Genomic DNA, 13,463 nt, shown 5'->3' with positions numbered 1-13,463 from the left:
GTACTCACACAATTACCAGCAAAAACTCTGACCCCTTACTGATTAGATAGGACTTCCGTTGTGTCATGCGTGTAACTTTTCCTTTAAACAATCAGCGATGATTGACTGCTAAAAATCAGACAGCTAGATCCAGAGGTGAAAGTAAGCCGGTACGGTCTGGTACAGCGTACTGGCAAGAACAGGTACACGGCCAATCGTACCAGCCTGGGACAACTTTCCCAGGCTGGTGATTTAAAGGACCTGGGACTCCCAGCCACCACTAGTGCAGCAGGACCCCCAGGCCCTTTAAATCTCGATTTAAAGGGCCCAGGGATTTAAAGGCCCCGACTCTTCCGGTTGAGGCCCTGCCCCCTTCCAATTGAGGCTCACACACCCCTGCTCAGGACTCCGGCATACAGTAAGTCCTTTAAGTTACTTTAACACCTGGCTAGATCTCAGCCCCTGCATCAACTCATGCTCCGTAGGGATTTTCTTATAATTGAAAATACTCAGAACAGCTGCAGACACACATACCCATTCATACCAAACGGACAATAACAATATTCTGAGAAAAACAGAGCTCTCTTTGCACAGCACGGCAGTTTCAGGACTGAATAAACCATCTCACAGGACAAAAGCTGGGAAGGCACATACTAGCCAAAAACAGGACCTCTGCTTGAATAGGATAGTTTTGTGCCATATTGCAGCAAATCTCTGGGTAAGAGTGGGTAGGCAGGAGAATGGGAGCTAATAAGAAAACATGCATTATTCAGTGAGGTGAGGTGAACTCTAAGTCTCTGAACACAAAGCAGGATCCCCAACTACTGATGTTCACCAGCAATAAATGATGCAACAGGCAGACACACCTGTGGGAAAGAGAACTTTGAAAAACACGCTGAGACACACCTGTCACATGCGGAGGCTCTGGAGTTTGTCCCTTAGCCGCCCGGCCTCTGCTTGTTTCCCAAGACCCTGGTCTTCCCAAAAACAGTCCCCCTCAAACCTGACCCGCTTTCTCCATTTCCGCTCATCATGCTACAATTCAGAGCTTTGTTTAAACAGGTGCTTTGATATAATAGGTGAGGGAGCCACCACCGAGTGGAGGCACAAGCATCTGGCGCATAGACCCTACTGTTGACCTGCTCTCTAATTGCCACAGTCCAGCCAGACCTTGTGCTATGGCCAGCCCTGCCATGTCAGGAGGTCACAGGAGATTCTACATGTGAAATCTGCAGAGAGGTCTGAGTATATTAGCACCTGAATTCTAAAAATGCACAACCTCATTCTAACATCTAACAGCAGCAGGATATTTCACAACTCTGTGTTGAAACTAATGTGCAGTAAATTTACATGTATTTTGCATACAGGTGAGGTTTCCTCACTGAGCGCACATAAATGTTTCAATTTCCAACCCAGATTTATGAACAAGCTTTTCCAACCACTGTTTTGCAAGATGATCTCACACACGCCCCTTCTCTGGCTGCTGGTTCTCCTGATTCAGGGTAAGAAATTTAAAAAAAATAAAGCATTTGAAAACCTAATAATCCATGTTACTGAACATAAAACATGTTGCCACTTGGATTTATTTGATGTGAATTATTTGAATATTTGATGTGTTGTATTTTAGTTTACATTTCCATTGGCAAATTCAAACTGTGTTTCAGTGTTTGAACACTCATCATATCCAGCATTGTATCACTGTTCATTCCCTACCCATCTTCTCTCTTTATCCAGACTCCTCTGGGCAAACCGTGATGACTCAGTCCCCGGAATCTCTGGCAGTGCCAGTGGGAGGGAAAGTCTCTATCAACTGCAAAGCCAGTACGAGCATTGGCAGTTACATAAACTGGTACCAACAGAAACCTGGACAAGCTCCAAAACTTCTTATCTACTACTCCACCAACCTCCAGTCGGGGGTCCCAGCTCGGTTCAGCGGCAGTGGGTCTGGCACTGATTTCACATTCACAATCAGCAGTGTAGAAGCTGAAGATGCTGGAGATTATTATTGCCAGCAGTATAACAGCTACCCTCTCACAGTGATACAGACCAATACAAAAACCTCCCTGCTCTCTGCAGCTTGCATGTCAGTTTCCATTTGTGCAGATATAACTCTGAGGTTTTCAAATCTTCTGTCAAACGTGAAGGAAGAGGGTAACTTCTTCAATATCTAAACAAACAGTAAAAAGGAGAATACCAAAAGACTCAAAAGAATTTATATAACCATATGGACACTTGTATGTACAGAGAGCGGAGGGTCACTACATTTTTTTCCTGCTTTATCCTCACTTTATCCCAGTGCCCCAAAGATACTTATCTGTGTTCCAAACAGCTGATAAGCCTACCTAGCTTTCACAGCAGAATAGCTTCTTCTTATAACAAACAGACTTCATTCTATTTTACAGAGCTTGTCCAAACCCAGAATTCCCATTTGGTTGGAAATGTCAAAAGTTTCCTGTGAAATAAAAATTCCAAAGTTTCGTTTTGGAAAAATCAAAATGCTTTTTTTATTTTGATAAGTTTGAAACATGGTTTTAAAACTTTATTGACTCAAATTGTAGGGGGAGATAACATAAAAGTTCCAACGATAAAATAAAAACAAAACATTTCAACCCTATCAAAGGAAATGATTTAGCCTTATGGGAACAAAGCGTTTGATAGTTTTCTGTTGAAAATTTCGACAGCTGAAACGTTTCAACTTCCTCCAATCAGCATTTTCCAAACGAAAACTCTCTCATCAGAAAAATGTTATCCAGCACTTCCCTTACAAATACATTTCCAGTATGGCCTCAGAGTTTCCTTTCATTTCCATTGATCCTCAATGACACCCATTGAGAAGGTCTCAGAAATTTGGGGATTTTTAAATGGCGGTGTTAAGATCAGGCACCTGGTTGCTTGCAGAATATAGTAAGACTTTGTGATCCAGATTCTCAAAGGCCTCTGTGGGAGAAAATCCCCAAAAATACATGAACCCCAAGGCACAAGAAGGTAATAGACACACACAGGGTTTTCAGAGTGACTGGGTAGATGCAGAGTGTGTCCCCCCAATGGGCAGGGCATTGGAGTGACCACAAAGTGGGTGCTCACCCCCAGTTCCAGAATGGCAGAGGGTATGAACATACTCAGACTGAGTCTGGCAGGCACAAAGGGCCCTTGTTTGGAACAGGCAGAGCCAGTCTCTCAGTAGCTTGCTATTTCCTGAGCTACTTCTTACCTCTAAAGTCTTCCCCAGCTCCTGACCCTGCTTCTCCCTTTTCAGAGTGTTGTTCTCTCAGGAGCTTCTCCCCAGCCTGCTGGAGGGAGCTTCTCTCTGCAATCTTTCTGCCTGTCTTCTCAGTGCTTTCTCCTGGTACTTCCTTGTCTAATTAACTGTCTCCCAGTTACTCTATGGTGCAGCTCAGTGTGTCAGATGTAGGCTGGGTCCTCAGCCTGTTCAAAGGGCCAGCTCCTCACTGGCAGGACACCTCTAGACTCAGCCAATATGCTGCATCCCTCTGCCTTTGCCCTGGCACAGCCGACACTGATTACTCTAGAGTGAGGAGCAGCAATGGGAAACCCTGCGTGATGACTAGGCTGGGTTAATGGGGGTAAGTCAAAGTGACAGCTGGGAGTGGGCACTGGTGCTCTGCCTGTGCAGCCCCAGTGATGCATCGTTATTGAAAACTGCCACCACAGGAGACCCCAGAGGGTTCAGTGTATGCGAATCAGGAGAGGAATCTGGTGTGTTATAGCCCAGGATCAGGGCTCCTACTGCTGTGCTAGATTAGCCCCTACAATGGTTCATTCCAACAAGTGGCTCAGTCCCACCCACAGCTTTGCACGTGCATCCCAAGGGGCTTTGCCAGAGAACAGCAATGGAGAGAGGGCTGGAGGCTCCCCTGCCCTGCTCACACAACACCCCCATAGCTCTCAGGCTTGGGAACCTACCATGTCATGGACATAGTGGGTATAGGGCACAGACACAGCAGGCAGTGTAAAAACCTGGCACACTGATGCCACTTGTCAACATCTCTGTGCTGCGCATGCACCCCCAATTTGAGCATGCTCAGACCTTCAGTGAGCTCTTCCCAGACCTCATGTCAACCTGCCTGTGTGCGCCCATGAAGCCTCTGAGAACAGCCATCGTTGTAGGCGTGAAAAAAGCTACCAGCCCTGGTGCAGAGGATCATGCAGCTACAAGCACTGCTGCTTCCTTGGAAGCCTGGCTGTATGAGTACAGTGGAAAAGTATTAGAAAATGAATGACTGGAAAGAGACTCTGCTGATTGGATTTCAACTCCACACAAGAAATGACTGAATGGCTTTACTTTTCTTACTTGCGTTTAAAGGTGCAGCTGGCTTGGTTACTCACTGTTAATCAGATGACTGTTGTTACTGCCTGCGTCCTGTAAAGCTAACTCTGGCTGCTTTACCATCTGGATCATGCAACTGTATTAGAGTTATGACATCCAGTAACAGCTACGCTACATTGAAACCATCAGGTCAGATATTTCAAAGCTCCTCCCTGGCATTAACATCTGGGCATTTACATCATTTAGCTCTCTCTGCATATTTACACATGGCTGATGGTCCTTCACTGAGCTGCTGAATGTATAAATGGTTCCATTTCTACTACATGCTTCACTGACAAGCTTTTCCAACCACACAGAAGCAAGATGATCCCAAAGGCTTCCCTTCTCTGGCTGCTGCTTTTCTGGATTCAGGGTAAGAAACAGACAATGTTCAAGGAATGAATATGGAATGAAACAAACGATAAGGAAAAACGGCCATGGGTTATTTATTCAAATACAGTGCCACGTATATTTTCTAGTTCACTTTTCCTGTTCAGTTTACAGGTGTTTCAATGTAAAGCTTTGAACAATGTTAATCTCATTTTCCCATTTACCAAACTGCCAGTTTTCATCTTCTCTTTCCAGGTTCCAGTGGACAGACTGTGGTGACTCAGACTCCAGAATCTCTCTCAGTGTCTGTGGGAGAGACCGTCACCACCAAATGCGAAGCCAGCACAAGCGTTAGCTACTACATCGCTTGGTACCAACAGAAATCAGAGCAAGCTCCTAAATTCCTTATCCACAGTGCTTCCACCCATCCCTCTGGGATCCCAGACCGGTTCAGTGGCAGTGGATCTGGCACTGACTACACATTCACCATCAGCACGGTTGAAGCTGATGATACTGGAGATTATTACTGTCTCCATTATTACAGTACCCATCTCACACAGTGATACAGACCAAAACAAAAACCTCTCTGCTCTATGAAGTGTGCAGTGTAATAGACACTAGTACAAACAACTAGCATCACAGTCAAGTTTTCAAGTGCTCTGCTACAAGAAAAAGAGGAGGAGCACTCCTCCCATCCACTTGAATAGTTTCAAACTCTACCACTGTATTGCTATTCCAAGACGTTAGCTATGCTGTAAAGTTTGTTATAGCAAGAACTGAGTGTCACTGAAGAAATCTCACAATTGTATTTCCAAGTAGTTCCATCATTTTTTGAAATCCAATCTTCTTTGTGAATTTTCTGGGTTTGTGATGCTTGGTGTTCAGCTAATGACAATATCCCTGTAATGGATTTTATCTTAAATTACTAAAATGTACTCTCAGCCTTAGTGCCGTCTTATTTGTTTTAATTTATTTATTGTATTACCATTCAGGGTCACACAGGGAGACTACGGCAGAGCCAGGAACTGAACCCAGATGTCTAAAACACCAGTCTAGTAACTTAATAATGAGCCCATCCTTCCTTAGTAAGGGCCCATGTGCTATCTGTACAGTACACGTGTCTCCTGGTGTCTGATGAGATAATACCTGAGGGTTACGGTGATCACACAGAGGATACAAATGCTGCCCTGGCCTAAACTCTGGCCGTGGTGTAAATATTGCCTGGCCTGGCCATACTGCCATAGTTTGAAAGGCCTCATGTTTGAAAACTGCCTCCACAACTGCAATCACAGCTTGAAACATGTGACTGGGGGCTAAACAGGGGCTAAACAGATACAAGAAGGGAAAGAAGCACCAGGCCGTGTAGCACCACTCTCCCTGGAGAGCGCTAGGACATCTGCTTTGGCAGGCTGTGCTCGGACTAAATTCTGTGAACAATTCTGCCATTGTCCAGCAGGTGGCACTATTATAACACAATATTGCAGAGCTGGCGATTTCAGGCAAAACAGGCCACTTGGACTCCCAAGGATTCATTGGTACAAATTGACTAAAGAGGAAGGAGAACGAACGAGTGACTGAGCTTCCCTGAGCACAAATTTCAAAAACATCTATAAGGCCAGACGGGGAGTCCCTTATCCCCACAGCTGAGCCTTTACTGACATGAGCAGTCCCAATGAAATACATGGGGTTACCTATGAGATTAATGGCTCCCCAAGTGAGGAAAAGGCTTATGACTTGGCCCTACTTCACTAAATTGTATAGATGGGCTTGTGTTCAAACACAGGGAAAATGAAGAATGAATGGACACCTGCAGCCTGCTCTGCTACCCACTGAAGAGTTTCCTTCTTAAAGAATAAATCTACCACTATAACCACCTTATGCCAAGTAAGCCTCAGCCTGGGCACCTGAATACTAGAGCAGTGAATACCTATGAATAGTTCTTTCATGTAACCGCAGCATAAAACAGACAACAAGCCAAAGATTTCACAACAGCTTTCCTGGGGCTATAATCCTGGTGACTTCCAGGTTTTGACACTCTTGCATATTCACACAAGTGACTTTTCCCTTTCTGAGTATTTACAAATGTGTGGATCTCCACTGTGTGCTCACTGAGAAGCACTGCCAATCACAGACAAGCAAGATGATCTCTCAAACTCCTCTTCCCTGGATGCTATTTGATTTCTAGCTTCAAGATTAGAAATAATACAAATGTAAGAATTGTTGCATTGATGTATTAAATCGATTGTATTGTAAGTTAGTTTCCACTCTTCAACTGAAACTTAAATTGTGTTTCAGCGTAAATCTTTGAATAATTGTGATGCCATCATCCTGCTTATCCCATCCTATTTCTGCCTCTCTTTTTTTCTATATCCAGATTTTAATGGGCGGAACGTGCTGATTCAACAGAATCCCTGTCAGTGTTTCCAGGAGACACAGCCACTGTCAACTGCAAAGCCAGGGTGAGCCTCGCAACAACTTAGCTTGGTACCAAAAGCAACCAGGATAAGCTCCTGAGCTTCTCATTCATAACCCTTTTACCCTGGCCTCTAGGCTTCCAGCCTGCTTCAGTGGCAACGGTGCTGGCAATGGACACACCTGATTACACTCTCACTGTCAGCATTGTGGGAGCTGATGATGCTGGAAAATATCACTGCAGAGCTGTACAATGACTGGCCTCTCCCAGTGACACAGGCCAATGCAAAAACCTCCCTGTCCTACACAGTTTGCTGTGCTTGCTAGCCTGTGTAACTGCATGATCTTTTCACGTTATCTTTGGCTTCTCTCTCCTATATTAATTTCCACTGTTTTCATTTGGTCACCACTCAAAACACTAGATTTGAAGATGAGTTGTTCTTTAAAACCAATTTAATCAAATAACAGGTTCTTCTGATCCCAAAGGACCAGCCGCACACCCAGGTCAATATACAACTTTAGATCTTACCCAAATATTACGCTGTTGCCAATCCTTTAGGATCTAAAATCTAAAGGTTTATTTATAAAAAGAAAAGAAAGAAAGAAAAGAGTTAAAATTGGCTTAAGGAATCAGTAAATGCAATGTACTTGGTTCAGGCTTATAGCAGTGATGGAATAAACTGCTGTCTTAAGTCAAGTCTCTGGTTGCTTCCAAATCACTGGAATGTCCTCAGTCCATTGGTTAGAATGCTCCCATTAGTATAAGTTTATAGTCCAGAGGCTGGAGCAGGATAGAGGCAAAATGGAGGAGTTTCCAGGCCTTTTATAGCTTCTGCCACGTGGAGGGAAACCCATTGTTTCAAGTTAAGTCCTCAGCACACCTAATGGAAAATTACAGATGACAAGATGGGAGTTTGGAGTCAGATGGGCAAGTCACCTGTGCATTCTCGATTGCGCTTAGTCATTGCAGGAAGCCCTTACTTATCCTTCAGATGGAATGTCCACTCAGTATAGATGGTCATTTCCCATGGTTCATTGTGAATTAAGTGTCCCTTGATGAGTCACTTAATTTGGAATACTCCCTTCAAAGATGTGCTATCTAGCTACCTTGTGGGCGTTACCCCAGGAGCAAACATTTGAAATCCAGTATGGAGCCAATACTCTCATAACTTCAAATACAGAAAAGATATATGCATACAAATAGGCATAATCATAATCAGCAAATCATACCTTTCCATTAGACATCTTATATGCCATTGTTTTATACAAGATTTGCTGCATATATATAACAGCAGTTGCAACAATGATCTATATGTTGATATTTAATCAGATCACGTCACACTCCCTTCCAGAGCTGGCCATCTCTATCTCTGCTGAAGGGCGTGGAGGATCATGGCTACAATCTCTACTTCTGGGTACTTAGTGGCTGCTCCAGACATCCCTTGGTTTTGTGTGGGTCAAGGGACTGCACTGTATCCAGCCCCGCAGGGGAGGCTCCTAGCACACCCCCATCCTTGCACACCCACGGACGGTACAAGCAACAATCTGTCCCAAGGAAGGTCCTTAGAGTCATAAGAATTGGATAGGTCATCAGCCCAACTATCTGCTTGGACAAGGACAATGGGGAGAATCCATGAATATTTTCATGGGTTATGGGGAGGAGATAACTGAAAGGTAAATTAAGATAAAGGTTCTGAAAACTGCTGTTAAAATACCTGGAGAATTTAACTGCTTAGATAACCCAAGGCCACAAACAACATTCCTGGTGCCCTCTCTCCACAGATCACTTTCTGTTATTCATTCATAAAACCATCCGTCTGCTGCAACTTGACCTCATACGTCACTATCACCAGGTTACAGAGACCAACACTGCACAAGAGTAACAGGAAATGCCTTGTAACTAAAATACAGTAAATGTATATCAACTGATTATTTGCATTAGTCACTCAAGAGGGAGGTCACCTAGCCGGGCTGTTGAGTATTTATAAACGGCCCCGTTTTCACTCATGGTGAGCTGTTTAGCATCCCACTGTGACCTGTCAAGATGCTCTTGCAGGCCCAACTTCTCTGGATACTAGTGCTTTGGATTCAGGGTGAGCATTATGAATAGATATGAATCTATTATATCAACAGGGAACAGACTTCATAGGCAATAAAATGCTAACTAGGTTTAAAACAATACTGCAATACTTATTTTACAAATTAGTGTTAAGTAAATTCTTAAATGAAAAATGCATTTAAATATCCAGCTCTAATTAATTTTAATAATGTGCCATGATTGCATGTATTCTCTTTCCATTTCTAGACTCCTATGGCCAAATTGTTTTGACTCAGACTCCAGAATCCCTGTCAGTTTCCCCTGGACAAAGAGTCATCATCAACTGCAAAGCCAGTACCAGCATTAGCAACTACTTAGCCTGGTACCAACAGAAATTGGGACAAGCTCCTAAGCTTCTTATCTACGATTCTACTAATCGTGCCTCTGGGATCCCAGACCGGTTCAGCGGCAGTGGGTCTGGGACTGATTTCACTCTCACCATCAGCAGCATTGAAGCTGAAGATGCTGGAGATTATTACTGTCAGCAACGCCAGAGCTCCCCTCTCACAGTGATACAGACCATTACAAAAACCTCCCTGAAAAGAGAGAGCTCGCTGCTTACTGTTTCTCACGGCTGCAACCAGGAGGGCGAATTTGATCAATGAATGCAAATGAGAAACAGAAAGTCACTCAAAATACACTTGACATTTTATACAACATCTAAAATCCCAAAGTCATCAACAAACACACCCAGGAATCAGTTCCCCCTCTACTGAAATCCAGCTCCACAGGGGTGGAAGCAGCAGTACAAGTAGGGTGGTATGGTATGGTACACCATAGCGGCAAGATATTTGTAGCTGGTGTGGTCTATCGGAAAGAGGAGGGGCAGAAGGTGGGGCTGCTGGGTGACCCCACACCTGCAACTCCTCCGGCACAGCGGTACCAGCCCCAGCCGTCATGCAGGGTCTCCTCCAGTCTGTACAGCAGCCTGCTCCGCTGGAGGACTCTCCCAGGAACCGCAGGGGGAAAAGAAGCAGAACCCCAGCCCCGCCCCCTGCCCTTCCATGGAGCTGCATCTCCTCCAGCTCCAGGCAGCAGCTGAGCTGGGGGACGGGGCTGGGGGTGGTACAGCAGCCGCACCAGAGGAGCTCTAGGCGTGAGGCTGCCCAGTGGCCCCATGTTCTGCTCCTTTCCCTGCTGCAGTTCCCAGGAGAGCCCTGAACCTCAGGACTCTCCAGGGAACCACCATGGAGAAAGGAGCAGGGCTGGGGCAGTACAGCAGCTGTGCTGGGAGATGGACAGACAGAGCCTGCCCCCCCTACTCCCGAGGTAAGGTGGGTGGATCATGGGGAGGGGACAGGGAGAACATGGGAACCCTGGGCTGAAGGCGGGGCAAGGAGGAGCCATGTGGAAGATCATGTGAGGTCACGTGCCCCCAAGGGATTGGGGGGGAGAACATACCAGTAAGAAATGGATTCCAATTGCACCACTGAAATTCAATCCCCATTGTTTTATCTCATTAGATCTACAGGGAGCATTTTCAGTAGGCAGGACTTAAACTCTGCCCCAATACTGATACCAGTATAAATCCCTGCTATTGCAAAACTTGCTGTGAGTTGTCTGAGGAACTGGAGTGGTCATGGGTTTAGTGTTTTAGTGCTATACTGGGGCATTCTGTGCATCGGATGAGGTACACCCTGTGTTGTGATAGGCACAGATCTCAGGGGTATGAGTCAGGCCAATTCAATTAAGCCATCTAATAAAAAACGATCTTTGAAAACTCCAGAGGTGGAGTCAGTTTTCATGAGCTTTGCACATTCACAAACAAACACCACTTTTTCCCTGTGCCACTCAGCTCATTTATAAAAGCATTGGCTGGGACTTAATGGGTATCACTCCAGAGCTGCTTCATACGCTCATTTTCTCTGAGTCCTTAGTTTTTGCATTCAAGGTAAGAATTAAAAGTCAACCCAGGCTTTGAGGCAACATAGAATCAGGAGGGAAAAATCTAAAAAGATGGACAATATCACAGTACGTTATAAATTACACGTTAATACATTCTTAACCTAGAAAGGACTGTAAACACAGTCCTGAGCTTTACATAACTGTAATAATATGTCAGGTCTGTAGGGCTTTTCTTTCTCAATCTAGCCTTCTAAGGAGAGATTAAGACAACCCAGAGTCCAGAATCCTTGACAATGTCTCCAGGAGACACTATCAGCTGCACAGCCAGGTCCCGCACTACCAGTTACATTGCCTGATACCAACAGAAATCAGAGCGAGCTCTAAAGCTCCTTATATATGGTGCTTCCTCCCATCCCTCCTCAGTTCCCACCCGGCCCAGTGGCAGTGGGTCTCAGACTGATTTCACTGCAACAGTAAGTGCTGCTGAAGCAGATGATGTTGGAGATCATTGTCAGCAAGGCTAGAACTGGAACCTGTCACAGTGATACAGATCAACACAAATACCTCCCTATTCTCCATGGAGCTTAGTGAGCTCACCTCTGTGGGTGTCACAACTGGGTGTCAAACTATTGCTCTTTCACTGACTTCATGACATATCCAAACAGGAAGGCTCTTGGGTCATTGACTGATTCTGCAGCTGAAAACAGAGAGTGCGTGACAAGCTCTCTGAACTCCATCACTGCTCAACAGGAACAAAGGCAAAGTAAAGTCCTACTGCAGCCTGGCCTGCTTGGTGTGTAGCTACAGCTCAGCTGTTTGTAAGGAACTCTAATACCCTCCTCACTGCTGGGCCAAATCCTCTGCTCCTTCCTTACCCTGCATTTGTGTGTCAATATAGCTGTCATACACATACAGTCAAAGACTTTAAGACCAGAAAGGACCACCAGATCATCCAGTCTGACCTCCTGTACATCACAGGCCACCAACCCACCCAGTACCCGCACACTAAACCCAACAACCAAAATTAGACCAAAGTGTTACAGCCCACAGCTGAGTACTATAGCTGAGTAGTATGTGAGCTATGTAATATGTTTCCTATTGCTGGGCCAAATCCTTGGGTCCTTCCTTACCCTGAGAAGAAAATAACAGCCTTACTGGGTCAGACCAAGGGTCCATCTAGCCCAGTATCCTGTCTTCTGACATTGGCCAATGCCAGGTGCTTCACAGGGAATGAACAGAACATGCAACCACTGAGTGATCCATCCTCTGTTGTCCACTCTCAGCTTCTGGCAATCAGAGGCTACAGAAACTCAGAGCATGGGGCTGCATCCCTGACCATCTTGGCTAAAAGCCATTGATGGACATATCCTCCAGGAACTTATTTAATTCTTTTACGAATCCAGTTATACTTTTGTCCTGCACAACATCCCCTGGAAATGAGTTCCACGGGTTGCCTCTGTGGTGTGTGAAGAAATATTTCCTTTTTTTTGTTTTAAACTTAGGGCTATTAATTTCATTGGGTCACCCCTCGTTCACATGCTGGGGTAGATAACACTTCCTTATTAACTCTCTCCACACCATTCATGATTTTACAGACCTCTATAATATCCCCTTTCAGTCATCTCTTTTCCAAACTGAAAAGTCCCAGTCTTTTTAATCTCTCCTGATCTGGAAGCTGTTCCATACCTTTAATCATTTTTTTGTTGCCCTTCTCTGTACCTTTTTTCCACCTCTAATTAGATAATTATTTTTTGAGATTAGCGACAACCAAGAATGACACCAGGTATTCAAGGTTGTGGAAACCATGAAGATTATATAGAGTCATGTGTTTGCCCTGCTAGCGTTGCCATCTTGCCAGTTCCTTATGGACAGTGAATGTAAGCATCTGCTCTAATACATGTGGTCTTTACTTTCTTAGTTCAACAACTTAGCCTGCTTTTGCTGACGGTGGTTCAGCCGGGTCTCTGCACCAGGGGCCCAATTGCCTCTCCTCTACCTCTACCACATGCATTTACTTTGATTTAGTCAAACATTGAATTTCACCTCCTGCCAATCCTGTTGCGCTGAGAAACCCAGTTTTGTGAGCATCCCTTCGGCAATCTGCTTCATACCTAGACTTTAATCTTTGAGGTAGTTTTGTATTGTCTGCAAATTTGCCACCTCACTGTTAACCCTTTCCTGTATCATTATAAATTTGTTGAACAGCACGGACACAGTACAGATTCCTGAGTGGGCCAGCCACTTTTACTTCTCCATCTGACGAATGACCAATTTTATTATTCCTACCCTTGTTTCGCAATCTTTTTAACCAGTTGTTTTTACTGATTCCATGACGAGCACCTTCCCTCTTATCCATGGCAGCCTTACTTTGCAAGAGCAGGGTTTCTCAAACAGGGTTGCGCTTCTGTGCAGCAATCCCCTGCCGGGCTGGGCTGTGGCTTTTACCTTCCCTGGTCCCACAGGTCCGTCCGA

The 13,463-nt window shown here is 44.9% G+C and overlaps 1 protein-coding gene across 1 annotated transcript; it reads left to right on the top strand.

Moving 5' to 3' along the window:
• The first annotated feature begins 4,585 nt into the window (after nucleotides 1-4,585).
• LOC142046918 (uncharacterized) lies at nucleotides 4,586-9,751 on the top strand. Its single transcript, XM_075066755.1, has 6 exons — nucleotides 4,586-4,679; nucleotides 4,892-5,179; nucleotides 7,187-7,296; nucleotides 8,401-8,463; nucleotides 9,093-9,141; nucleotides 9,354-9,751. The coding sequence occupies exons 1-6, from the start codon at nucleotides 4,631-4,633 to the stop codon at nucleotides 9,749-9,751; spliced, it is 957 nt and encodes a 318-aa protein (XP_074922856.1). The 5' UTR covers nucleotides 4,586-4,630.
• The last annotated feature ends 3,712 nt before the right edge of the window (nucleotides 9,752-13,463 follow it).

Source organism: Chelonoidis abingdonii, chromosome 5, assembly GCF_003597395.2.
Source record: "Chelonoidis abingdonii isolate Lonesome George chromosome 5, CheloAbing_2.0, whole genome shotgun sequence".
NCBI lineage: Eukaryota > Metazoa > Chordata > Testudines > Testudinidae > Chelonoidis > Chelonoidis abingdonii.
The sequence above is the reverse complement of the archived record's forward strand: the minus strand, read 5'-3'. Positions and strand labels throughout refer to the sequence as shown.